The sequence below is a fragment of the Pelmatolapia mariae genome, linkage group LG13, assembly GCF_036321145.2.
Source record: "Pelmatolapia mariae isolate MD_Pm_ZW linkage group LG13, Pm_UMD_F_2, whole genome shotgun sequence".
Classification (NCBI taxonomy): Eukaryota; Metazoa; Chordata; class Actinopteri; order Cichliformes; family Cichlidae; genus Pelmatolapia; species Pelmatolapia mariae.
Genome location: NC_086238.1, coordinates 12,201,931 through 12,229,365, shown reverse-complemented (window position 1 = coordinate 12,229,365; position 27,435 = coordinate 12,201,931). Strand labels below are relative to the sequence as shown.

Here is a 27,435-nt window from a genome sequence, read left to right as displayed (position 1 = left end):
CGGTGTAGCTGATCTCACCCCACCGGCTATTGGTGGCTCTGACCCGTCGTTGTCAAACCGCGGGGCTAATCCAATCAAGTGTTTAAAGACGAGACGCCAAGAATAGCGCCAATTACAGTAAAAAGTTTCAGATCTTCAGCGTGGTGAGTGTGGTAATAGTGCAAATGAATGGGGCACCATGTATAGTTAATGTCATTGATGAATTGCCTGCCAGAACCGAGCAGCCTTCAAAGCGAGGACATCAAAACAACAATGCGATGATCACGAGGATTACTTTGAATCCCTGGGAGTATTGAAGATAATACTAAGGATCAGACCGCTGACACAGGTTACATATGGTACCAGGTAACGTTCTTTATCAATTCATTTTACACTGCTGTTTGCCACATGTTTGATACTGGTGTCTTCATATTTTAATTACATTTTATTGATTGCAGATTTGAGAAGATATCTAATCTGCTTTAGGCACAAACCCCAGAGATACAGCCACATGACTGTAAAGAGAACGAACTATAAAATGTGTAGCTGTGATGTTGAGGCCTGTAAGGACAAAAATGGTCTGGGTGAAAATGGTTGTATGTTATAGACTGCTTATGCTGTAATCACAACAAACAATCACTCACCATGATAGCTTTACGCCCACTGTATCATACTTTCGATTCACAGTACTGGAAGGTAGGGTTTATTCTCACCTTGTAGCCAGAAAGAAGGTTGCATGAGACCTAGATCCTTGAAGAAGCGTGATGTCCTAAATTCCCCAGAATATATCACAGCATTTGGATGTGAATCTACATCAAGTGTCTGTCTGCTTCATGATTAAGTAAGAATGTTTTACTAACAGTGTAGGAAGGCTAGTCATCTAGTGGTTCATTAAATAATAGTATGTTCCGTATCTTAGTCCAAACATAATGTATGAAGGACAAAACACTGTGTTTGCACGCTCCAATTATAATGAATTTAAATGAATGTCTATATGTTCTACAATTATAATGTAATTATCATTGTCTGCATGGGAATATAGATGTTCTAATAGAAACTGAAAGTTTGATGATGATGGTGAGTTCACATACTTGACCTAGACCATCAGCAGATCCATGTTGTTGTATGTACAGCATGATTCCCTTACAGTTTCCTCACAAATTTAGCAACACATAAAACTATTGTTGCTATAACTACCATCCAATAACCAGGTTTTTCTTCAGGTTCCAGTAGCAGTGTGCCTCTTTACAAAAGTTACTCCAATAGCTCTACAAAAGCACAGTTGCTGAACTTTTACTGAAGACTAGATCGGTGGGGGTACAGACAAATTTCATACTTTTAAGGTTCATTCAAAGCATCCTTCTGTAATCTGCAGCAGGATGATTCTATGATCTCATCAATGTAATTTTACAGTTGTATCATCTTAGATTTTAAACCTCATAGCCTTACAATTTGATTAGAGTATTTGTTTTTTTGCTACCGAATTTAATCTTGTAAGCCAAGGATAAGTTCAGTTTAAGAGGGAGATTTAATCAGGTCTAAAGTAATTAGGTTGGTTTGTATCTGTAGAAACAAGCCTATTATATTACTGCTTTGAAAGATTTAGACTAACTTAGAGTCACAATAAAACCAATCGATCTGGTAGAATAAGAGGCAGGGTGATCAGGTTATACTGGACTTAATCATTCACCAATAATAACCAGATTCTGCCATTGGCCACTGAGAAAACTCAGTTTAACCTTTAGCTTTGGGAAAATCAACATGCCTGTTTTACTCACAGTGTTATTCCTCATGTTTTCATAGAAAGCGTGTAAGACTGTTTATCCATTTGAGACCACCCATAAGCGTCATTACTTGTTTTTATCACAGTCGTCCCAAACAATGGCAAGTTTAGGTCCAGTCCAACTGGATGTTCATCTATATAAAATAGCGAACTGCTCAGCAACCACCATAATGCTCAAAGTAAGAAAAATACATCTATATGCAGCACTCAAAGTGCTGTATATAGATGTGGTAACTGCATAGCATGTAACAAACTAACTTGGGATAATGACACACTTGCTTTGGTGCAAGAATGAAAGCTTCCTCAGGACTGCCCCCAGGTCAGAGAAAAGCCAATTAGAAGATGGGAGTGGCAGAGAAAGTGAGAGGCAGTAAGACCAAAGCACTAAAGTATTCTGAATCCAGTGAAAAGGATTTTTGTGTTTATGAAATGTCCCAGAATCTCTTACAGCTCTCCCTCTAAAGTCAAAAATATTGAGGGAAATATATAACAAGTCTGGCATAAAGAATAACAACTAAGTGTCATGTGTGCATTTCTTACTTTCACATACAGCCTCTTGTACATACCTGATTTGCATGTAAATCAAAATTAACCCTCTCTTTAGAATATTACTATCAAAAATGCCTCTAATGAGTCGCAATTTGCATATGTAACGGTGTGTATTATGCATATGTTCTCCATGTGCATTTCCCCTCAGGTGCATACGTGGAGTGTGTGCAGAATGAGCAGCACGTTTGTTACATTAGCTGAAGTACTGGAGGCACGAGGGGGACCTCTGCTGGAGGAGGAGGTCTGGTCCTTGCTGCTGGGCACTGCAGAGTCTTTAGTGGATGTCTCTTATAAGGGTAAAGCATTTAGGACCCTCCCCACCTCACTCCCTGTTATTTTAGCCTCACATACATCATGCCTTATAACGCCATGACCGTACTATCATGTTGCGCCAATGGAAAATCTATGAAACCATTTAAACATATCGTGCATTCTTGCTTCCATCAGTGGGACTTTAGTGTAAAACTACAGTAAAGCCGATAGTACATAAATGTTTCCTTTTTTTTCAGGTCACAACAATATGTGCAGTATCATAAGCCCCACCTCCTTGCTGCTGTCAGCCACTGGTACCTTAGCATTTAAGAACTGTGGCCTATCAGATGAGGTTTCCACATTCGCTGCTCCAGAGATGCTGCAGGGCCGTGCCAGCTCAACCAAACCTGCCACAGAGAGGGTCAGTGCGCGTGTTTTGGTACCCGTATCTCACGTGAAAGTGGAAGGCAGATTTCTCAAACAGTGCAGAGTACTAGAGCCTGTATCTTTACAGCTTATTAGCAACTTTAAACTCTGCAGTGACTTCGCGGCGTTAAGAATCAATCCAGACATAAACTGATGTGTCTCTTTCATTGAGTGGAAAATTAGGATGTCTGGAGCTGAAGGTCGAATAAGATGTAAGTGCGCCATCTAGTGGCTGAAGAAAGAAAATCATTGCCTGAAATCTGCACTTGTGAGCCCTACGTATGTACTAACATTGTCCAAAAAAGTAACTATTGAAAACAAATTATAATGTGAAAATGATCATACATTTATATAACAATATTTCGTATTTGGAAAACCACTATATAGAATTCATGTTCAAGAAATATGCCTTAAAACTACAAAAAAGAAAGCACAATGTGTTTTTGCCTGCTGCCTTTTGCTTCAGTAATCTGCATTTCTATTTTATATATCCAGTATATGACATACTCCCGATTTAATCAGTCATGCTTGAAATATATTTATTTTTATTTTTTTAAAGATTCTCTGTGCAAACCAGCTCACTTTGATCTACTGTATCTATCTTGTTCTTACTCTTACTTGCTTCTTACTGGAAAAACTTCACTCTCATTCATATATAATTATTGTCACTATTATAACACGTTATGAAGGAATGCAACCTGGTTTTATCTGTTGCATAGATGCTGGTATATTCACTGGGTATGACTCTCTACTGGTCAGTTGATTTTCACCTACCTCAAAATCAGGTAGTAGCCCCTTATATAAAATCATCAGTTATTTTCTCATTAACCATCACAACTCAGCTGTTGTAATTATTACACTTTCAGCCGGTTCAGTTGAGTGACCATCTAAACAGCCTCCTCCTCAGCATGTGTGAGGACCTGTCTCACCGCCGGGTAAACCTCAACTCCATCCTGGAAGCCTGCGAATCCCAGCTCAAAGCCTCTATCCTGCTGCCCCCCGCCAAAGTCATCAGGCAGCTGGTGGAGGAGGTTTTTCATGAATCAGTGAGTCGGAAAAAAAAGACTTTCTACACTAAGGTCATGTCTGATGGTATTTTATGTTCTCATCAGCCTATTCTGTGTGTGAAATTAATGCCATACTGTGCACTAATGAAAAAAAATGAAAGTGTCTGTGAATAGCAGGGGTTCTTTTTCCTCCAGATGGACCAGACATCTCTGCCAGACAGCAATGTCCCTCTGAGCGGCAGAAGTCTGATGATCAGAGAAAGACTTCATGGTGAGCATGATACAGTTGAGATAAATGTTTGATTTAAACTAGGTCCATACAACACACACATAAAAAGCTGAGTCATTTCATTTAATTTCTAAATAATCCTAATGCGTCCTACATAAATTTGACCTTTAAGAGGTGTCATCTACATATTTCCTGGAAGTAGCTGCAGTCACTGTTGGTTTGACTCAAGACTGTACACCGGACAACAGGATTAAAATCTTAACCTAAAGCAAGCCCAGGATTAGGATCCTGCGAGAGCCAGTAATCAGATACTGAGCGAGATGCTCCAAGCTAAAACCTCCTGCAGGTCTGTCCAAACATCTTAGTGTCTCAGGGCAGCAGAGAGAAAGAACCAGATTAAACATTGCTGTCATCTTTCATTTCTTACCTGGATGACAGGAAAGAGAGGGCCATTTTCAGACTTCAGCGAAGGAAGTGCTGAAGGTAGAAGATATTCAACGGACTCTGACTCAAAGTCAGGTATGCGTTTCGTTTGGCTGAAACCAAATCCTGAACAGAAGTCACAGGATGTCTTTCAAAGAAGTTTGTTTCATGTCAAAATGCATCACTTTAGTGTCTGGATATAATCCCTGAATTATGCATGCTTTTATGTTTTGTATCTATTTTTGTTTAATGCATTTTACAGTCAGAACATATATATGTGTGCTATTTAAAAAAACATTTTTAATATGTTTTATAGGGAGTTTACCTCAAAGACCATGGAGACAAAGACCGAGAAGCTCTCCCACATCGTTGTACCAATCTTCTTTAGAAAGGCATGTATATATGCATGCATATATACACACCATCACTAAATCACCAAGAGTGTAGAAGAATGCTGTGCATTCATGTCAGCACAGATAAATCTTTCCGCTCCTCATTTCCCCCGTCCTTATTGTCTGTACTGACTTTGAGGGGATCTGACATTTTCTCGTTGTTTGACTTTTCCAACTCGCCTGCACAACTATTACACAATCTGTCCTTCCCCACCCACCTCTCTCCCCTCAGAATCCCTCGTGGGGTTCGTCACAGGGACAGCAACTGCAGTTGGCTCGGTAGGAGTCCCCATCACGACATCTCTCCGAAGACATCAGGCAGATCTCACAGTCCTTCCATCACATTCAGCGACTCCTCGCTCAGCCTGAGCCAGAGAAAATCTAAGGTAAGCTCAGAAACTAACTGGTATGTATCAGTGACATAAGTCAAGTGAAATGTTTTTGCAGGGCACGAAGTAAAAGTGCATGCTGTGGATCTGTGTGCATGTAGCTGTATTAGAATGAAGGTGAACTGTAGAGTAGTCAGTGCAGGTGAACTAAAATCTCTGTATACAGTTGATCATTTAGTGAGGAATGACAACCTGTCAGATGTGTTCCAGCTGATAATATATATATATATATATATATTTTTTTTTGTTTGTTTAATTAATTTTATTTTCCAGGCATTGGGTCCCGAGTTCGTCAGAATGCCAGATGAGCAACAAATTGTTCTTGAGCTTCCAGGATCTATTGTGGTAAATGAATAATCCCGGCTCACTTGCCCATAAACAATTTCGGTTTACACTTCTGTTTGCTCCTATTCTTTTAGCTTGTCCTTTCTCGCATGCTGAACTGTGTCTATTTGCATAATTGCATGTATAGTATTTGTATATGTATGTACATGTACGTGTGTGTCTGTGTGTTTGTGTGTACACGCCACAGTCCAGAAAGGGCCGTTCATGTTCGTCTCAGAGAGAAGTGACTGTTGTGATGCCTAATGGACAGTACGCGGTGGTTCGCTGTGACATTAAGTCCAGAGCAAGAGATGTGTTTGACATGGTGGTCGCGCACGCAAACTTGGTGGAACACTTTTACTTTGGTCTTGCCTTCCTAGATGGTAAGAGCCCAGAATAAATGGAACCTGATCTATCTTGAGTGCACTGGTTGTGAGAAAGGATTGACAGTAAAAAAAAATATTTGAATATGTAATTTATCTGAATACCTTTCCAGAAAAAACTGAAATGACTTTGAATCTGTCTTTCCGCAACTGGATGTTTTAGTCACTTCAGACAAATGTGGCTAAAGAAGTTTTCTTTGGCATTCTGCAGATGATGAATATTTCTTTTTGGATCATGAAACAAAAATCTCCAAAGTTGCCCCTGACAGTTGGAAAAAAGGGCAGATATCATCCTTTTTGGTGTTTCTTCGAGTCAAATTTTTTGTTGATGATATCTCCTTCATTCTGTAAGTGCTGCAGCGGTTTCACGATTAACTCATATGCAGGAAGCTCATTTTCAGAAATGTATTTAGTTAAACTCACTCTTGCCTTTTTTCTTCTTTTTTTTGTTCCTCCTTCCTAGGCACAAACTGACTCGTCACCAGTACTACTTACAGCTGCGTAAGGATATCTTGGAGGACAGGCTTTACTGTAATGAGGAGACAGGCTTATTCCTGGCTGCTCTTGCGCTGCAGGCTGAGTTTGGTGATTACATGTCAGAGGTACAGAGGACATAACAATCATGTTTGCAGCATGTCTTTAAGTAGCAGCATTATCTGTCAGTGTGTATCCTTATCCTTTTTGTGTCTCTTTTTTAGTTATATGGCAAGAACTATTACCAACCAGAGCACTATGTGTCCAAGAGGATGCTTGAGAAGCTTGCCCTGCCCAGTGTCAAGGAAGAGTTGCCAAGACTACATGCAAGTCATGCACAGATGCTGCCAGAAGAGGCAGAAATGGAGTACCTAAAGGTAACCACACTAATAATGCATTTATTCCCACACAAGTACACAGACTCGTTTAAAAAGTAGCTCATATTGTCCTTTAGTTACTGTATGTATGCTATAGTCATAAGTCTCGGTGAACTTTTTTATTACTACTACTATTTTTTTTTAATTTGACAGTTTTACTGTCCTGCTTAGTTTATAAATACATGTATATATCAGAGTTAGGATCAACAGCTAAACTCCCAGATTTTGAGTCCCACAAAATCTGAAAACCATGTGCACATCAGATTGCACAGCAGCTACCAGAGTATGGAGTTATGTTCCACCGTGTGGGGCGAGAGAAAAGGCCGGTGGTTGGAGAGTTGGTCTTGGGAGTCTGTGCCAAAGGAATCATCGTGTACGAGATGAAGAACCACGTCCGGACTGTCACCAGACGCTTCCTCTGGAGGGAAACTGACTCCATATCCACTGGGGTAAAAAAATATGGCCTTTCAGTCAGACTTTTCTAAGCTGTGTAAGACATTACTTTGCAGAGGTAGTATTGCTATGAAGCTCAAAGGAACTAAATAATGATTTATGTCTTTCAGCGACGTAAACTGATTATAGAGTGTGGTGGCCCCAGTGGGAAAAAGCATGGTTTTGTAACGGAAAGCTCAAAAATAGCACAATACCTCCTGAACCTTTGCTCAGCACAGCACAAGTTTCACAGCGAGATGACGTCACGACAGCTAAACCACACCTTAATCCCAGGTGGGAATATTTTGAATGCTTAAAATTTAAACTGCACAAAAAAAGAGAAATCAGACTAAGAGCTCTTCTTTGTCCAGCCTGATCCCAATTAAGACTTTAAAATGTGTTTGTTTTTTCTACTCTCACTGGATAGGATAACTTGTCTTAGATTGATTGATTGATTTTTTTCTCATTTCTCCTGGTGATGGGATTGGTAGGAAAAACTGATCATATTTATTCCTAAATGGAAAAAGAAATGAGTACTGTGAGCAAAAAATATTATTTCAGGGTTTAGCAGTGCTAATATTAAAAAAAAGGTTTTAACCAAGCATAACAAAGAGTAAGCAGCACCTGATTCTACTTTGTTTCTCCAGATGAAAACATGGAAAAGTACATATCCGCCTACAGGGGTCGTAACCTGAACTTAAGGCGGATATCCTGCTCAGAGGGCATGTTGAACCATGTAGGATTGGCGCCTGGTCAACCAGACTCCCTCTCCAAGTCCTGTGACGACCTGACTGCCAAATTGGAGGCTCGGCTCCGCCAACAGAGAGAGATGAGGAGAGAGATGAGTAGAGAGCTGAACAAGGATCTGCCTGAAACGGGAGACCTCAGGGATGTAAAAGAGCGACAGTGTTGGAGGTAGCCCTTAATAATGATTACAAGTTTCATGTTATTATCACAAAAATATAGGTGGATTTAGCTAAATGTTACCGTGAACATATGTTGTAGTACGCCAGAGCTTCTTCCCAGGATGATGTCCAGTATGTCACTACAGAAGCAGGACTCTGATGCCTCATCCTCCATTCGAGGTGAGCTGACAAATAAAATAGAAATACAACAAGTCTTTGAGTAACACACTAAATCAGCATGGAGCACCTGACATCTGTTTGGTAGCCTCTAAGTCATATTAGGTTTTGAAATTTGATGGTCACAGAGTTAAATTAGAGTGACAGTCTGGTTGTCTGGCTGACACTGTCCCCTCACAACAATAGTTCTTCTTCTTTTCAGTAGGGGCTCTCCTATGTGGAGTCCACATGTTTTCTTCATGTGTTTAGATCTAATTCCAGATTTGTTGATTTGAACATTTCTAAAGTGCGTACAAGTCTTAATGTTTTGGTCTGTTTATGACCTAAACCCACACCATACATTTGACCTGCCCCAGTGACCCAGTGCACAATAACGAGGCAAACAAAGTATATAAATAGTTTACTGCTGCCCGTTTATCATATTAAAAACATGCGTTTTGCAGTTGATACACCAACCCGGACCCCACCAGAGAGAGAGATAGTCTGCGTGACCCTGAAGAAAGATCCCAAACTGGGCTTTGGTGAGTTTATTACCGCAGATTTAGCTGAGAGAGATAAAATTCCTAGCATAACATTAATGCCAAGTGATTCTTTAGTAAAAGTCTTCATATTCTCTGCTCCTGTTTCAGGCTTTGTGATAGTGGGAGAGGACAATACAGGCAAACTTGACCTTGGGATCTTCATTGCTTCCATTGTGCCTGATGGCCCTGCAGAGAAAGATGGACGAATTAAACCAGGTGCGAAGCTCAAACGATGCAGATTAAAAAATATAGATACGGGATGAAAAAGTATAATAAAATATCTAGAGAAAGATACGCAATTAGACTGGACATGACGTGTCATAAGGACTTGAAGGTGATTTGCTGATTTTTCCAGGTGGACGTCTCATCTCACTAAATAAGACTAGTTTGGAAGGAGTGACATTCAGTGATGCTGCTGCCATCTTACAGAGCAGCCCCGATGAGGTGGAGCTCATTGTGTCCCAGCCTAAGCGTAAGATCGGCCCACTGCTTTCTCCGTCCATCCTTCAAATATTTATAAATTATTATCAGATCATACTGTGCAGAGTAGTAGTTATTTTATGGTTTTAGGTCTTTAATGCCACTTGGTTGTTTTCCTCTCAGAGTCACTGAAGGACAGACAAAGTTCTTTGAGTCAGAGTACTCTTGGATTAGCGTTGGAGAGGAACTTCGGGTCACAGACTACCCTGAGTGGCACAGAGTACCGTCCCGGAGTGGAGGAACTTGAGGAGGTCATCACATTGTCCAGCATGGCAACTCCAAAACACAACAGGAAGCTTCACATTCCTGTGGTGCGAATACACGATGCCCAGGTTAGAACCAGTGCTCAGAAGACAGCGGTTAGAGATGATTGACTTTACTGTTTTTAAAAGAAGCAGTGCTGTCAAAGCTGATAAAAGAGTCCAATGCTAACTGATTAACAGATTAAGTGCTCACATTAATTGAATTAAACTAAGAGATGTCGTCATTCACAGGATTCAGAAGTGTCCCAAAGATATGCACTCATTCATTCCTTTCTTTTTTAGGAACACTTTAACGATCTATTTATTTTCAGTTCAGTACAGATGTTAAATTATTTGAAAGTCATTATAACTGCAACATTTACACTGTTAACTATAATATTATAGGCTACAGACACTTATTTTAAACTTGCATACATTTACAGAATTGTTTTGAATAACTGCCACATTTTGCAAAACTATCAAGTAACAAGTACGAACACTCTAAATCAAAATTTTTTTTAATTTTCACGTTTTACTTGCAGAAATAACCTCTAAACATTACAATACATGTTCATGTTACTGTATGTAATTTTTCATGAAGTCATTTCTTGTAATCTAACATTAATCCTCCGTTCTGCGACTTTTTCAGGACGTTTACTCTCGGTCGCCCTCTATCTTGAGCCTTAAAACAGGCGAGCGGTTTGTAGTGGAGCTGAAGAAAAGCAGTGGAAGCCTTGGCATCAGTGTTGCTGTGAGTGAAATGTTTTAATGATGAGTGTTTTCCTCATTTTCTCTAGTTGTAAAAGAAAGTAGAGTTTGGTTTCTTTACTAAATCATTTTTGAAAAAAAAATCATTTTGGATAAGGAAGCTGTAAAAATACAATATGTTCTTGATATAATGTCAAATACTTTATCTTGACTAATTGAATTTGAATTGATATGAATCATATAAAAACTTTGTAAGATCACTGCTTTACTGTCAGCCAAATGAATTTCCTTTTTTTTTCTGTCTTGCCAAAGGGAGGAATTAACACTAATGTGCATGATGGAGGCATTTACATCAAGAGTCTGGTGCCTGGAGGTGCTGCTGAGCAGGATGGTCGCATTCAAATTGGTAATCTTTTAATTTGGAAGTAGAAGATATGATCAGGTGTTGAAAAAGGTGAAGGGTTATAAAAAAATAAATGATTAAAATGTGCAGGATCTGTATCAAACTTCTAAATTCTGGATAAATTCTAAGTTTTTCAGTTGTTACATTGTAAGTATATCCTTAATAACAGTCCCCCTAACATCATCATCATCACAGCATTATAAAGTATGAATCTGACACAAAAGTTCTTAAGCTTCCATATGCAGCATATTACATAAGTGATTGTGTATTGAACAGTAAGATAATAAAAGTCTAAACCCCGAAGAGCATAAAAATGTATTTGAGAAATTATATTATAAAACATTTGCTGTTGCTGTTATTTACATTTTGTAAACCTCTGTGCTGTGACTTGTTTCGTGCCTCAGTGAGCAGGAGAGACTTTAAAGTTTGGTGACATGTCATCACACACATATACACACACACACACACACATCACAAACAGTTGATGCTGCTAATGATGATGAGGTTTGTGTTTGTGCGTATGACAGGTGACAGACTGCTGGAGGTTGACGGGTCCAACCTGAGGGGCGTGACTCACCATCAAGCTGTCGAGTTCCTGAAGAGGACTGGGGAGGTATACATACACGGGCATGAACACTTGCTCATGCAATGAAACACAATCACACACAAATGTTCTTGTTTGCTGATATGATTACATTAATATCAGTACTAAGTGACTGTCCTTCACAGAGGTTACGTTTTTCTTCATCTCTTTAAATCCATCTTTTCATGATCCATGATGATAATCCTTCCCTAATGAGTCTGTTTTAGTTAAATTAACTTAAATATAAAACCATAAAACTTAACATAATGACAAAAGCACTAAAGTCCAAAGTATTGAATTCACTATTACAAGGATTTGACCTGACTCTTTAGACCTTTCCACCTGAACCTTTTTTAAGGAAGCGTTATTCACAGTTGACAATATGCATGCAGTGAAAAAATGACAGGAACCAGTGCTGCTACACATTATTCTCTGTGCCCGCTGTGACGCTATTTGTTCAATTCAATTTATCAAACTTATTAAGGGGGAGTCTGTGCGTCATCTGCTCCCTATAGGTCGTGAGCCTGCTACTCGAGAGGGAGCCCACAGTAATTCTGGAGCCTAGACCTGACTCGCCCTGCCCTACCTTGGTCCACAGTGCATCACACACACAGCCCCTCAGGACTGAAGTCTCCATGGAAACGACCTTGAGTGGTCGAGCCAAGGACTACAGCTTTGTAACCGATGGTGAGAGGGGAGACGAAGGGGCATTTACCCTCGTAATAAAAAAGAAAAGATAGACAGTGTCAGGGACACACACTCATGCACACATGGCCCAGAGGTGACTGTGAGTCATCTGACAGCTACATTGTGGTTGCTGTCAGAGTCATCTAGGGCTGATGCCGCCTCAGTCCCTTGGGATTGCATCCACTGAAACCTTAAAGCTTCCTGTTCACTGGCACATAGCCTTCCCTTCTTTACTGGTAATAGTAGGGAAAAAAGTCAAATAAATGGGGAAAAATGTGTTACCAAATAATAATAATAACAAAAAAGAAATATACATGCATTTGTGACACTGAATTGAAAAATGTTCTTAGCACATTGCTAAAGATCATAATTCACATGTTAATGCTCAAGTGTTTCCTTTCATCTCTTTCCTAGAAAACATACATGAGGTGGTGCTGAGGAAGAGCTTGTCTGGCCTCGGCTTCAGCTTTTATATCTCGCAGCTGCACTCAGGACCAGACCGCGGCAGCGTGGTCCGCATCAAACGTCTGTTCCCAGGTCAGCCAGCGCAGGAAAGTGGCCTGCTGCGGGAAGGAGACATCATTCTGACTGTCAACAAAGAGCCTCTCAAGAATCTTCCCTATCAGGTAGAATTTATATGTTTATATCAGATAGTGTATTTATCATACATAAAGAGCTCAAATTTTTGTTTAGTTTGTTTGTTATTTCTTATATTTATAAGAGGACAAGAATGTGGGTGGACAATTGGACCATAAGAAGCTAAAAAGCAAAATAAACCTGTTTGCAAAATAGCCAATGTAGCCTTAAAACTGTGTAAACCTGTGGAAGCACAATGGATAATCATGAATGGACTGCCGAGTGTATAAGTAACACAAGTGACCTTGTTCTCTCTCAAGTCTCATTCACTTCATTGTTTCACTAATCCTTTAATCCTTTACCACTTGAAATAGAAAGCAGTTAGTGTCATTGTGCTTGTTCCATTTAATCTTCTCTGTACTGCCAAGAAGTCACAATGGTATTAGCAGAGTTGCTTTTACACATATGTTGGTCAGATAGCTGTGCACATTTTAAGTCTGTCTCATGTTTTAACCACTTCAAAGTTTCTTAGCCCATCAGCCTTTTCTGTTTGTCTCAGAGGGTTTTGCTTCTGCTACGTGGAGCTCCTTCTGAGGTTCATCTGCTGATCTGCCGACCTGGACCAGGAGCACTGAATGATGGAGATAATAACTCGCTGGTGAGCTAATATACTCATGAATCACTGTAAATTCAGTCCCAAGGCAGACATTTTTAGACAAACCCTTGTACTTTCTGTCTGACTCTGTAGAGTCTTACACCCCTCCGTGATGCTCGATCCCGGTCTCTGGACATCAGGTTGGGGGAGGACTACAGCGAGCTCCTCAAAAAGCCCTCCAACCAGGAGGAGGAGCCGACCAGCAAAACAGAGAAAAACTCAGAACTTCCTGCAGCTTCACAACTCCCAGAGAGCCAGGAGGATCTCAAGGCAGAAGTGCAGACACAACAGACTCCACCATCTCCCCCTCGCTCACCTCCTTCACCAACATCACCTACATCTCCTCCTTCACCAGTCTCGCCAGCATCACCTGCCTCACCTACCTCGCCTGGCTCTGGGTCTCCACCTGTTCCAACAGAGGCACAACTAGCTGCTGGGAAGCTCGAGCAACAAAAGGAAGCAGAAGCAGAAAAGAAGAGCAAAGATGTGGAGGAGGAGGACGCAACAACCTCAAGCTCTACTGTGATGCTTATTGATGTCTGTCCTAAGACTGGCTCCAACTCTGTGTATACCAGGTAATGTTTCAGATGCCAGCTGTCATGTGTTGATGTGCATGTTGTGTGGTTATTTTCAGATGTCTTTTATCGGGACAGAGTTTTATTGTTAGGATGAACATGAACATTTGGCTTAATTTTAAGTAGACCACAAAATAAGATGTTTTTTTTAATCGGCAGTGGAGTCAGAGAGGAGGCAGATGGAAGTGTCACCTATTGCCTCATGGGAAATGGACTCACTATCATGGCAGATGAAGAGTACCTGACCATCAGCTCCACACTGGAGCCTCCTCACATGCTTCCCACTGCTAGCACTCAAACAGCCAACTTTAGCTCTCAAACATCAAGTAGCTTGCAGTATCCACACCCCATCCCCACCACCTTGGCCCTCAACCTCTTATCTGACACCCCCACCACTTGTTCCCTGGCACATCCATCCCAGCCACTCACAACACAGCCTCCAAAAACCAAGCACCACCCAATCCAGCAGGGGCTTCTTCCAAGTCACTACAAAGCCATGTCCAAGATCAGCCGCCCCATGGTGCCCCCACCTCAACCTCCACCACTGACCCCTATCACAGCTCAGATTATCTCTGTGGCTCCCTGTCCTAGTCCACCTCCCCCAGTGCTGCCCCCCACACTGCTGCCCCCGGCTGCTCCGATCCAATTTAGAGAAGAACCAGAAAAGAAAGAAAAGGAATACAAAGATTACAATGATGACGAATATGATGAGGAAGAGGAAGAGAGTCGAAGAAAGGCAAGTCGACGATGTTCTATTTTTACGCCACTGCTTAAATTTTGCTGTGTTTTTAACAATATTAGTTTGCCTTCTAGTTTTCCATGAAGTTTTTTGAAGAGACCAATTGCTGGGCTTTTGGAAGATTAATGTTTTCCCATTCTTGTCTAATAGCTAGCTGCTCAACAGTCCAGAGTCTTATTTTGTATTTTTATGTCTTATGTTGTATTTTTCATTTCATGATGTGTTAATTTTTTCAACTGGTGAAAGGTCTGCCAGTTCGGCACCTTGATTCTTCTACTGTTATAATAGCTGCAGTATGGTGTTTAGCATTGTCTTGCTGAAATATGCAGGGTCTTCCCTAATAAAGAGGTGTTCTGGATGGGATCGTATGTTGCTCTAAAATCTGTGTATACCTTTCAGCATTGATGGTGCCTTTCCAGATATGCAAGGTGCCAGTTCCATAGGCACTAATGTAACCCCAAACCAACAGAGATGCAGGCTTTTGAACTCAGTGCCGATGACAAGCTGTATGGTCCCTCATAGGACACCCAGAGGAGATGGTGGTGTTTCTGTGTCATGTTCATATATGTAAGCTTAAACTTACACTCTGGATTCACAGAGGATGATTTCTGGAAGCGTTCCTGAGCCCATGGAGCAGGCTGCATTAAAAACAGGAATGACAGTCAGCCCTGTTTTTAATGCAGTGCTACTCTGCCCTATACTATGAAGACAGTTTGATATACCCCGGGTATCTTTCCATTCTGGATACACTAACATTGGCAATCAGGATAAGCAGTTACATCACGCTGTTTATCAACTGGCTAAGTTAACCCAGGGTTTCCCCTCTATGTTAAAATCAAAGGGCTGGTGTTGGCAGCATCTGACCAACCTAAAAGGCATGTTTCATGGATCATATGATTCTTCTTCCAAAGAAAAAGATCCCTGTGAGTGCCACCTACTCATTATCAGAAGAAATGGTGATAAAAATCTCCAAAAAACATTAAAATATAAAAGGCGTCGCCACAGATCCTCTGAACCTCTGCATCTCTAAGATTATCTTTATATACTTAGTTATGTTACTGACCTGGTGCTAATGAACCTTATTAGTGTCAAATGTTCCTCCGGGTGTTTCTTTTTAGGACTACTGACTTTTGAAGCTTTTTATATCCCCCACACAAACTTTTGCCACTGCCATCAAATTTAAAATTTTCTTTTTTTTTTCTTAAAATCATGACCTTCTAATTTCTATTCTCACAGGGATTGGTTAAGGAATTTGAGCTGTCAGTGGTTCTGACTAAGTCCAGAAGTGGAAGCTTTGGGTTCACCATCACTCGAAGCAAACTAGACAACTGCTACTACATACAGGAAATATTGGACAATCCAGCCAAGGCAGATGGACGACTCAGGGCAGGAGACAGGCTCGTCACAGTATGCACCAAAACTTGCGCCTGCACATTTAAAGTAATCATTAAGTGTGTCCTGTTGATATGACAACTGTTCTTTGCCTGTCATCTTTTACCAGGTAAATGGCCATGATGTTACCAGTGTGGCAGATGACGTTGCCATGACTATTCTCAGGTCATCTCCAAGGAGACTGAGTATGACAATAGGGAGAGCAGTGAGCAACCTGGTGGCTCCACCCCCTTGTGACAGCCTGCCTGATATTGTTCTACACAAGACACCTTCAGGACAGCTGGGTGGGACTTTATATAAACTTTGACTTACGGCATAGAAGCACATCAGTGATATATTATTTGAATTAATCTCTGTGCGTGCCCTTTCCAGGAATAAAGCTGACAGGTGGCATTGGTAGTAAATGGCAGGGCATCTACTGTCTGGAGGTGGTGCCAGGTTCCCCCGCCAGCGAGGAGGGTAGTGTTCAACCCAATGACAAGATCCTGTACATCTGTGGAAGGTGCACGCTGGGAATGACACTAGAGGATGCAGTCAAAGCTTGTGAGATCGCTCCACGTAAAGTGAAACTAAAAGTCATCAGGTATTAATGGTTAGAGAGATAATGTTTTTAGTGTTTGCCTTTCTTTCTTTGAATGAGTCTGTTCTTGTGTCTGTTACAGAGAAGAGCAGCCAGTGACCCCCAGGGGTAAGTGGAACGGTAAGTGCTTCCAAAGAATTTATGGCATGGCTTCACTTGATCGGGCTCCATGATACAGGATAGTTTGGTTTCTATGCAGTATATGCAATGATGCATTGCTTAGAAACCAAATATGTTTGCGCTCAACAATGATAATTTAGGTTCAATCATTACCAGAAAACCTTAAAATTCTGGGAAGCAAAACAATTACTTGTGTGTAATGCAAAGGTATTTTTTTGTGTTTGATCTCTTTGTTCTCTTCGACAGGTCTGTTTGACTGGAAAAAGGACAGGAAGTCCTTTGCTCGTTTTGAAGAGCCAGTCTCCCCGGAGAAAGACTCTCCTACTGAAGATGGTGAGTTTTTTTCTTTCTCGCATTCATTTATTTCTCTTTTTGCTTCTTCCAAACTCTTTTCATCATCAGCACAGTAACTAGTTACCATTCATGCCTTTGGTGGTTGTCCCATTGTCAGGGTGAAGCATGAGCGTAGTGCTGACAGATAGCTCTCTTTGCAGCTGTGTGTGCGTTTACATGTGTGTGATCTGAATGCTGACAGACAGATCCTGGGCTCTCACAGCAGGATTAATAATTAGCGAGCCTCTGGCCCTCCACTGGCGTATTGGACTGCAAGGCCAAAGGCGTCGCACACACATGCACACAGAGTCAGAACCATACAGCCAGTGGTCTATAGGGCAGGTATCTCAGTTGCCTGGTGACGGTGTATGAAGTGGAGAGGGTCAGTCTGAAAAGATCAGCTTTGTTTTGCTGTCATAGAAGAAATACACCGCTCAACACTTCTCTTTCAAAATGTCCGAAGAGGTGGGAGGTTGGTGTGTGTTGCTGTTTTTTCTCCAAGTGTCTGGTTTTGAAATTTATTTTGATGCAGAAGGTGGCATGGATGCAAATCGGTAGAGAAGGAAAGTTCCACTGCTGGTTTAGAGCCAAACTCCAGGAGTTCCCTTTGTTAAACTTGCTTGATGTTTTCTAAAAGCATAATAATATACATGTTAACTCTTTTTTTTGTCTGAATGGGCTTTTTTTCAGCTGAAGCTGTGTATCAGACTGCTGGACAATTCAGATGTCTCTCTCTCGCACAAGAACAGGATGTAAGTTTATTAACAAATGTATTTTCTGTCCAATAGCCTAGTCTTTTTTCCTGTACACCTTCTGCTTTGCTTAAACAATTGTCCGTCTAAGGGGACACTGTAACATGAGTCTGCTGAGTGTCAATCTGCTAGTGTATTCTCTATCTGTGTTTGACAAGCATTCTTTACTCTTCATTTATGTACACGACACAGTGGCAATTTTTTATGTAGAATGCAATCTGGCCTTGTAAATACACAGCTATAAAACTGATGAGAGAATCTGTTTCCTTATTTCTCGATTCTTGTCTTCTTAGAATTGCATCATGCAAGTGGAGTTCACTAAACCAGAAGGAGGAGGTCTCGGCTTTGCATTGGTTGGGGGAACAAATGGCAGCATGCTCAGGGTGAGAGAAATTTGCTCAGGTGGAGTAGCTGAGCAGGACGGTCGACTGAGAGTGGGAGATATTCTGTTAGAGGTAACAACACAACGTATGTAATGTAAATAATTTTTTTTTACCTCCATAGTCGGGGGGAGGCTTTGATTTTCTTTGTGCCCATGCTAGGTGAATGGTGTGATTGTGTCTGGACTGAGCCACAGTAAGGTGGTGGAAATCCTACGCAAAGCTGAAGGGACTGTGCAGCTCACCATCTGCAGAGATGTCCTGCCCCTGACCTACTCCGAGTCACCTACACCGCCCAACATGTCAGCTCAAACGGAAGCTATTTTAGCTGAGCAGCCTGCTCTTGTGTCCAACCCTGATAATTGCTCTTCACCTGACCTCATGCTGAACAGGCCAGTGGACCGCCCCCCTGGTATGCTCTCTGACAAATACATTTCCTAAGCTGCAATAAATTTTATGGTAAAAGATGTAAAAATCCATTTTTTTTGTCTAATTAGGCATAACTGGAATTAGAAACAGTTTCTTTATAGTGCATTACACATAAGTTAAGATCACTTTGAAAACCAGATTTAGTGCTGTAAGATATACTTACAAATTGTCTCTGACTTTCACCTTACTACTGGATCATTTGTTGGTCATTAGAAGAAATCTAAAGCATAGTGGATCACATGTTCATTCATCCCTTAAAATCTCGATGATGTCCAGACTTTTACACAGTGTAGGTGGTACTTTGTTGACAGTCTACTCTCACGCGTTTTTAAAATTATCATGCCACTTTCCAATCCCCTAATATTAGGCTATGATACCTACTAGGCTCTTTATTTACTGTCATTACAAATCTATATTGAGACAAAAAGTCAAATCCCTCTTTATCTCCCATTATTAGAGGCTCACACTTTCTTAGAGCGTAATTTGCAACACATTACAGCACAACTGTAGTGTCAAATAAGCTCATGCAAAGTCTTGAATAATGCCTAATGAAGGTATGGCTTGTAAAATTTGTCTAATACAAACATTATTTCTAGCTCTGTGTAATTTGATACAAATACAGCTTAGGGTACTCTAAAATAAAGTGTGACCCCATTTGTAGAAAGCAGATGTTTAAAACAAGCTGTAGACTCTGAGAGATTTGTAATATTTCACTAACAAAAAACGTGATTATTTTAATCTTGTTATTTGTTGACATTTTGTCTACATTTGCTGTTTTAGAGGCAACGTCAGACCCTGTGGTTAATGAAGCAGATGTTGTTCTAACATCGCCCCCTCCCTCACCTCACCTACTGACAGTTGTAACAGATGAGACTACAGGTAAACAGGTAATGTGGACACTAACAAGCATACAGAAGTGTGCAAAAGTCTTGCGCAACTTCCCATTTCTTTAAACTTTGCTTCAAAGTAGCCAGATTTTCTTGTAATTTTTAAAGTGGTCTTGAGCAATAGTTCTGTGAACCTTAAAAAGGTATCTAATTCAAGGTTAACATGAGAGATACATCTTGCCTCTCAGTTGATCTGTCTACTGTTTGCTGAAACTTGCCTAGAAATCGTCTCCAAGGAAGAATAAGTGTCACTTACCCATTCTTGAGGAAAGGGAACAGGGAGAAGAGTCAGAGCTATGGATAATTACACAAGAAGTGAACTGAAAATCAGTGGCAACTGGTCTTATGACATGATGAGCGCAAATTGAAAGTTTTGATTCAAATTTTTATCAGTGTGTACAAAGGAGGTCAGGAAAGAAGCACAACAGAGGTTTACAGCCAACTGTAAAACATGGTAAAGGTCCTATCATTGTGGCTGCATTTCAGCTTTGGGGATGTTGGGGGTCTTCTCAAAATTGATGGACTTATAATTGCAGAAAAGTACAGTTCATTACCATTTAATACTATCTGGAAAGCATCTGATTGGGAAAGGCTTCCTTTTTCAGCATGGCCATTATCCCAAACACACTGGCAGTGCAGTAAAAGCGTACCTGGATAGAAAAAACATACAATGAAACACTGTCATTCATAGATTGGCCCAGATGAGCCCAGGCCCTCAACAGTATTGAAGCAGAATAGGGAATAGAACAAAAGCAGCCAACATCCAAAGAAGAGCATTGAATGTCCTTCAAGAAGCCCGGAGAACTATTCCTGAAGATTACTTTTAAAAAAAATACAAGAAGCTTGCCTAAAAGTGTACAGGCTGTGTTAAAGAAAAAAAAGTCGTGATACCAAATATTGACAAGCTCATTACAATTGTACAAACTCTGTTTTTGTCTTGTATGCAGCATTTTCCATGTGTGGTTGCTCATGTTTCAATACCTGACTGCACCTTTTTCTCATTTTCCTAGTAAAATAAAAAGAAAAGACAGCCCAAGACTTTTGTACAGTACTGTATATAAACTAACTGCAACATTATTAACTGTTAAAATTAAATCGTACCCTTCTTTACATCTTTACTAACATCTGCTGCTAACATCTTGCTCCTCCCCTCTGTTGCCTCCTCTGGCTTTTTGTCTGTGGAACAGGAGAGCTGTAACAGCACCCCTTCTCATCAAGCTTGCTGCCCATCCCTCAATGTCACTGACATGTTGCATGGAGCTTCTGACAGGTAGTACTACTCTCTTGTATTGTCTACATATTTCGTGTCCTCTTCTTCAACCCCCGTCCTCCTGCATCTTTGTATGCTGGAGTACCAGCATTATCCATAAGGAGGCAGCAAAGAGCAATAAATAAAACATCACTGTGGGATAAACGTTGATGCTTGTGAACTGTGATCCCCATTAGAAGAAAATGTTAGTTAGTGTAACAGCTAGGAAGTGTATAGTACTATTCCATGCAGGCTTAAAAAAAAGAAAGGTACAGCAGTAGTAAAAATATATTTTAGCCTTTTGTTTATACTGTATTTTAGGTGGAAAAGTCGCAGGGAAAGGAAGCTCAGCCTTGCATGATTTCATCCCCTCCTACCGAAGACTAAAAATGGTCTGGTCTCACCCCTGCCCTGCCCCCTGACTCCCCCAGGAAACAAATTGTGAGCAAATTTTTGGACCACTCCTGCAAAGACATCCGGAAACCCCAGTCAGACGGCTGGAGCAGTGAAGATGATGATGACGATGTATTCAGCACCAAAGGTCAGGAAATGGCCTCATCCCAAACAGGTGCCTGTTTCTCTAGTACTGTAATGAAAGTCTGAGTTAAAATACATAAATGTTTGCATTAAAGGGTTAAAGTGACCCTTTTCTCCACTTCTTTTAATCTATATTTTTCTCAGGCCCACCCATAGTATCAGAGGAGGAACTGGCCAGTCTAGCTCTTATTACCCCTGCAAAGACCAGCCAGTACTCAGGCTCCAGAGTCAAAGCTCTCATCCAGATTCTCCAGCATCAACTGGACCAGCAGGAACTGGTCAAAGAGTTCATGGTTTGTGTGAACTAGTTGTAAAAAGTGCCAATTACGTCTTCCACACTGACACTGGATTCATTAAAAGGAAGTTATTATGTAACTTACTACAATGTGGGTTCCACTGTGAAGCTGCAGACAAACATCCATGCTGTAGAAAATCAGCGTTTATTAAAATGGTGCATTATCTTAAGTTATTATGGTTATTATGTCCATGTTTATACTTAAGGCTCTGGAGCATCTGAAGCCTTCTGACAACTGTCTAGTGGGAAAAGCTCCTGAGAACAGAGACAAGAACCGCTACAGAGACATCCTACCCTGTAAGTTGAGTGTAAAAATTTAATGTTATTATTTATTCAAACCTTGCACTTTTTATGTTCCCTTTTTGGGGAGTTCCGTCTTTCTCATTGGTGGTTTAAAGCTCGTAAAAATGGATACTCAGGGACTTGGCATTTCATTGTTTCATTGTCTCACTTTAAGCTGACTCTAAAAAAGAAGGGGGTTTTTTATTAGAAAGAAGAAAAACTAGAAAGTTAATTAAAAAATATTGTTGTTTTGGGCTTTTCAAGCAAAAATACTTAAAATTAGAAATGAAATCAACATTAATGCATACTCAAAAAAACCTATCTTTGTCTGCTTACAGATTCATTCGTTTTCAGCTTAAGTTTGTAATATATGACATGGTGAATCTCTTTGTTTTTTCACTTTCATTTATTTATTTATTTTTTGTATACATTAAAAATATCCTTTTCCTGTTTGCATTGTAGTTGTCTGCAACAAACAAGAGCATTCACATTCGGAGGTACTTTGAGTTATATGATATTTGGAAAAAGTTCATGTTTGTGCCAAATTTACCTAACCTACCTAACAGACTAACCATGGGCTGCTATCATGTGGACAGTCTGTGAAAACTAAAATATCATAAAGAAGAGGAAGAATGAAATAAAATGGATAATGTTCAAGTAAGTGGTTAACAGTGACAGCGCTGACAAATTTAAGAAGCATCAAATATGCCTGTCTCGTTTAGCTGGTACGGCTTGATTTCACTGATTTTGCTTTCAGATGACTTCATTGTTTTTTTGATCCACTTTAGCTGTTTCTTTGAGAGAAACGAGTAGACTCCAGGTTTTGTCATGCACCCATGAGATCCAAAAGAAGTGACTCCAACCAACATTCCGTAGCACAGCAGTGGTCCTCCTGAATCCCCCTGCAGCAAGATCAAATGTATGATTAAATATATGAACAAAAAATAAAAAGAACATGCATTTGTCATACTTACATAACAGCTAGAATCGCTGCTTTTGCCAAATATACCAGCACAAATCATGTCCTTGGTGATATAAGGGTTGCGGTTGTAATAATCACAAGAGTTGCACTTCTGTCTGCTGATCACAGCTACATGGCCACCCTTGAGGACATCTGATGTTTCATTGTGTTCAGTTTGTCCCCATCCAGCCACCAGACACATTCTCCCATCTGCAGGCCTTTTGACTATTTTCCCCAACTGGAAGTATTTCACGGTTTCGGTTATCTTTGCTGGTTCCTTAAGCTAAAAAAAAAAACAGAAATAAAAAGAAATATTACATATTGATAATGGCTGTCTATACATTACCTTCACAGAGTTGGCCTTAAAGTAAGTATGTTTGCAGCATTGTTCAAAAGTCTTAAACCACCTATTGCTATTAGACACTCAATTATCACCTTACCTTAATCAGCATGAGGTCATTGCCCTGGAGATAGTGGTAATAGTCAGGATGAGGGAAGAGTTCCTCAACCTCTCGGACCTGCTTGGAACCTTTTTTCCTCTTCGTTTATGGAGTGTGTACCTAGGATAACCCACCTCATTCTGTCAAATAAAAAAAACATTGAACTTTTTTTAAGATTTTCTTCCTCTTCGGGGCTAAAAGAGGCCACTCAAACAAATGAGATATCAATAGAAAGCCCTGGATGTCCTCTATTTAGGACTTAGGACTAAATATTGCAGGACTTAGTAGGATAGCTCAAATAAAGATATAGACCAAAAGCAAATGTCCATTACAATCACTGCCACATTTTATTACCTACTTTCTTGTTCCAGTTCTAGAGCAGGTGTAACACGAAATAATTTTGATATTTACTTTTTAAAAGGCATTATTCTTTGCATGTTTGTGACTGAAGCCTGGAAGGAGTGTGATCAACTTTTTTTTTCAGTAATGTACCAAACAGTCAAATCTACTCATGTGTTACAGGCTTCTTCCTAAGAGCTGAGGTAAAAAAGAAAGAAAAAATAAATAAATAAAAAAGAAGGGGGTGAAGATGTTTGTTTACAACAGTTAAGCAATTTAATTTACACAGAACAAATTATTTCTCAATAACTCACTGGTACCACACTTATAATTTTCTCTGAGTCTGCCAAGTATGTGATGTTGTAATTATCTAGGATTTATATTTTTAATAAATGAAGGAGCATCAGGAACAAATAATATTACAAGCTGTGTTATCACCATGAATTCCAGAGGTTTGCTGTCTGATTTGTGATAGAATTAATCACTACCTCATAAACTCACAGTGTCTTTGACTTCTAAGTCAGATGCACCGCTCGCTCATCACGTCTGGTTTCAAAACATCGAGATGCTGGTGATAAAAATGCTCAAGTCAAGGCTTCATTAACCACTGAGTGACATGTAAAGTCTGTGGCTCAAACTCAAAAACACACAGAGACTATTTTTTTTGTGTTGTTTTTGCTCTTTCTTCCTTTAGATGACAAAACTCGTGTTGTGGTTGGAGAGAACCAGGACTATATCAATGCCAGCTACATCCGCATGCAAGTTGGCGATGAAGAGTTCTTCTACATCTCCTGTCAGGGCCCTTTACCTTCTACTGTGCAAACCTTCTGGCAGATGATCTGGGAAAATAAATCTGACGTCATTTCCATGATGACACAGGAAGTAGAGCGGGGAAGGATTAAATGTCACAAATACTGGCCAGAGAAGTTGGGTGTGCCTTTGGATGTAGGCAGGTACCAGCTTCACCTCGAGAACCAACAGTACCTGGAATACTTCCACATCAAGATCATCCGTATGGTGGAGAGTGAGGTGAGAGAGGGGCACTTTCTTTTCTGACTTACTGTAAAAAATGAATAAATACAAGTTTTGTTCAAATTTTTGATGAATTGCCATTCCAGACTGCCGAAACACATTTTGTTCGACACCTGAAGTTCACACACTGGCCTGACCACGGCGTGCCGCACTCCTCCGAGCAGCTGGTTCGCTTCATCCGCTACCTGAGGGCAGTGCACCATAAAGGGCCCGTCACTGTACACTGCAGCGCTGGCATCGGACGCACAGGAGTTCTTATTTGTACTGACATCATCCTTAGCCTCATCGAGAATGATTTGCCTGTGAGTGGAATCCACTTTGATGGGTTTTCATTGGCATTTAGTGGTTTTAGTCATGCGACTGGCACAGTTCTAGAGATGCCACTTATCTATCACATTCCGGAAAAATAAAAAACAATTATCAGATGGACTGCTGTGAAATTTTTCACATAGGTCAGCAGGGGCAGATCCTATTATAACTGGCTATTCTTAAACCACCGCTGTGCCAAAGTGCGACCCAGCAGCTCTAACATGGTTACAGCCACTTCATTAATCACTGTTATTTGAAATAAAACATGCATGCATTTTCATCTGTGCTTAACAGCTTTCTTTTTTTACCTTTAGATTAATGTAAGCAACATTGTGAAAGAGATGAGACTTCAGCGGCACGGGATGATTCAAACCAAGGTCAGTGCCAGCAGAAGGTTTAAAATTCAAGCTTTGGAATAGATGGTGACCAAAATTAGACATGTCCTTTGTCCCCCTTATTTCAGGAGCAATACCTTTTCTGCTACAAAGTCTGGTTGGAGGTTTTACAGGGGATTTTACAGCTTCACAGCAGCCAGTGGCAACCAGAAGACCCAAGAGACCACAAAGTAGTTTGAGAATGTTTCCACCGTACCTGTAAGAAACAAGCTGTGAATGTTCGACCACGTGCAGTCGCGCCCAGCAGAGCGATACGTTGATGATACAGTTTTCTTTGGCTTCCTTTAGTTTAGCTGGCTATAATATGCAATCTGTACTTCTCAGCTTTGCTACAATGATTTCAACTGACTTTGTCTGTGTATGTGTTCTTGGTGCTGTGATTATCTCACGTTATTTTAGATCACTGAGGTTGTTTTGCCTTTTCAGGTTTAGTGATTTGCCTTCTGTCTCAAACATTGTGTTTTTTTAAATATAATTTTTTTCTCCATGTTCTTTACATTTTTATGTTGCATGTTATTTTAAATCCGGTAATATTTACATCTTGGCAGTAAAGTCATCAAAGTGCACAAGTGTAAGATCATCATACCAAAGTTAGTGTCTGTTTCAAACCTCAATGACTAGCATTTGATTCAAGATTGTGTTATCATTTCATTTAAGTGCATTTGTACCCTGCAGAAAAGGGTATTAGTAAAAGAACATTATTGATTGTCTTTAATTAATCATCTAAGGGAATGAAAAGCATTAAGTGCCTTGGAAAGATACACATCACTTGCTCCATACTGACCCCAGCCCACTTGTCTGAAGCGGTCAGGGACGGAGGACAAGAAACAGATTTGAGAGCACCTGATAGTGGTTGGAGTGAACGAGCAGCTTTTGGTCTGTTTGTAAGGTGGACTTTGGTTAATTCAAACCAGAGGAACATTACATCTCACCTTTTTGTTAAGTTGTAACTCTGAAACAGTGTGGTGTTTGCACACTGTCTTCCAATCTTTCTTTTTTTTTTAATTTGTGTGCTCATTTTATACAATATCTATTACAAAGAACATTTTATTAAACATTATCACAACTTGCTCATCCCAAATACAGATAAAGAATGACCCCACATAACAAATTTTTGAAAATTCATAAATTTTCAATTCACTATTTTGCTAAAATTTGAACACTAAATATTCCCTTTTTTTTTGTAAAATGTACAAAAATGATTTAGATGTAATTTAAATTATTAGTTGCTGGGCTATTACATGCAAGCTGTTACGTGATAGCATCCTTTCTCTGTATTCTTTGGCTATTTTAATACAAACTCAGCCAAAAATGCAAAAAATATTCCCAGGTTTACAAACTTTCCATTTTGCCACTTTAGATATTGTACAAAGCAACGGTCAAAGTCAAATCTAAAATGATTTCTCGCTGCTGGTTTGAACCTCAACCTTTGGATGTCACTGCTTGTGAGCTTTGTTCCTGTAGCTGCTAACAAACACACACCAGCTCTCTTATTGCATGCAGACTCTTACAGTACAGCCTGGAGTTTGACAAAATGACTTGAACATGATCAAAATGTGGAATGTAACAAAGCAATACTCCTGAGGAGGAGGGAAACTGAATGTCTGGATCGGTTACCCAATTTTCCAAACTGTTTGGAGCATGTTGGTTAGACATATGCAGTACTGTACTTTTGCCATGTGGATGGCCATGCAGGGCCACCAGCCTCTGTACTGTGTATGAAACATCTTTTCACTCCGCGCTGGTTGGTTGGTTGGTTGGTTGGTTTCCAACGATAGCTAACCCTCTGTTATGTGCAAGTTCGCGTCCTATTTGAAACTCATTGATATATTTGAAAATGGTTATTCTTGAAAGAACAAAAGAAAACCACATTTTGCATTCATCTGTGAAAATGCATCTTGTACAGTTAAGCAAGTGCTTATGCGTAGCATTGTGAAATATAATAACCTCTGATTGCACAACTGCTTATTTATGCTGAATTAATATCTTGTCACTGTACCAGCCACTATGTAACCAATAACTGAGAACAATGTAATACCTCTCTCTTTAATTA

The 27,435-nt window shown here is 40.2% G+C and overlaps 1 protein-coding gene across 6 annotated transcripts; it reads left to right on the top strand.

Moving 5' to 3' along the window:
• Window positions 1–9: 9 nt before the first annotated feature.
• ptpn20 (protein tyrosine phosphatase non-receptor type 20) lies at window positions 10–27,435 on the top strand. 6 transcript variants are annotated; one of them, XM_063492304.1, is made up of 47 exons: window positions 17–345; window positions 2,460–2,607; window positions 2,821–2,984; window positions 3,709–3,774; window positions 3,856–4,035; window positions 4,192–4,267; window positions 4,664–4,744; window positions 4,965–5,040; window positions 5,273–5,426; window positions 5,703–5,774; window positions 5,962–6,136; window positions 6,348–6,483; window positions 6,600–6,738; window positions 6,835–6,987; window positions 7,251–7,436; window positions 7,551–7,713; window positions 8,067–8,334; window positions 8,425–8,504; window positions 8,945–9,022; window positions 9,131–9,238; window positions 9,378–9,494; window positions 9,626–9,834; window positions 10,394–10,495; window positions 10,765–10,858; window positions 11,383–11,468; window positions 11,954–12,125; window positions 12,540–12,751; window positions 13,261–13,359; window positions 13,450–13,931; window positions 14,091–14,667; window positions 15,907–16,077; window positions 16,172–16,346; window positions 16,435–16,645; window positions 16,725–16,762; window positions 17,009–17,095; window positions 17,786–17,847; window positions 18,141–18,302; window positions 18,390–18,639; window positions 19,437–19,543; window positions 20,731–20,813; window positions 21,224–21,333; window positions 21,474–21,622; window positions 21,831–21,921; window positions 24,341–24,675; window positions 24,765–24,980; window positions 25,302–25,364; window positions 25,451–27,435. In XM_063492304.1, the coding sequence occupies exons 2-47, from the start codon at window positions 2,484–2,486 to the stop codon at window positions 25,559–25,561; spliced, it is 7,050 nt and encodes a 2,349-aa protein (XP_063348374.1). In that variant the 5' UTR covers window positions 17–345; window positions 2,460–2,483; the 3' UTR covers window positions 25,562–27,435. The 6 variants fall into 6 exon arrangements, 4 of the variants coding, with proteins under 4 accessions (XP_063348375.1, XP_063348374.1, XP_063348373.1 ...); XM_063492303.1 differs by having other exon boundaries at window positions 18–345; window positions 21,224–21,360; XR_010095472.1 differs by lacking the exons at window positions 21,474–21,622; window positions 21,831–21,921; window positions 24,341–24,675; ... (1 more) ...; window positions 25,302–25,364; window positions 25,451–27,435 and having other exon boundaries at window positions 10–345; window positions 19,437–19,535; window positions 21,224–21,260.

Excerpts from the sequence above, each read along its gene's own strand:
- ptpn20 (XM_063492303.1), top strand. The coding sequence starts at position 2,484 with ATGAGCAGCACGTTTGTTACATTAGCTGAAGTACTGGAGGCACGAGGG. Across the intron at positions 7,714-8,066 it reads AAACCACACCTTAATCCCAG|ATGAAAACATGGAAAAGTAC; the intron begins GTGGGAATATTT and ends TTGTTTCTCCAG. Across the intron at positions 18,303-18,389 it reads TGGGAGATATTCTGTTAGAG|GTGAATGGTGTGATTGTGTC; the intron begins GTAACAACACAA and ends TGCCCATGCTAG.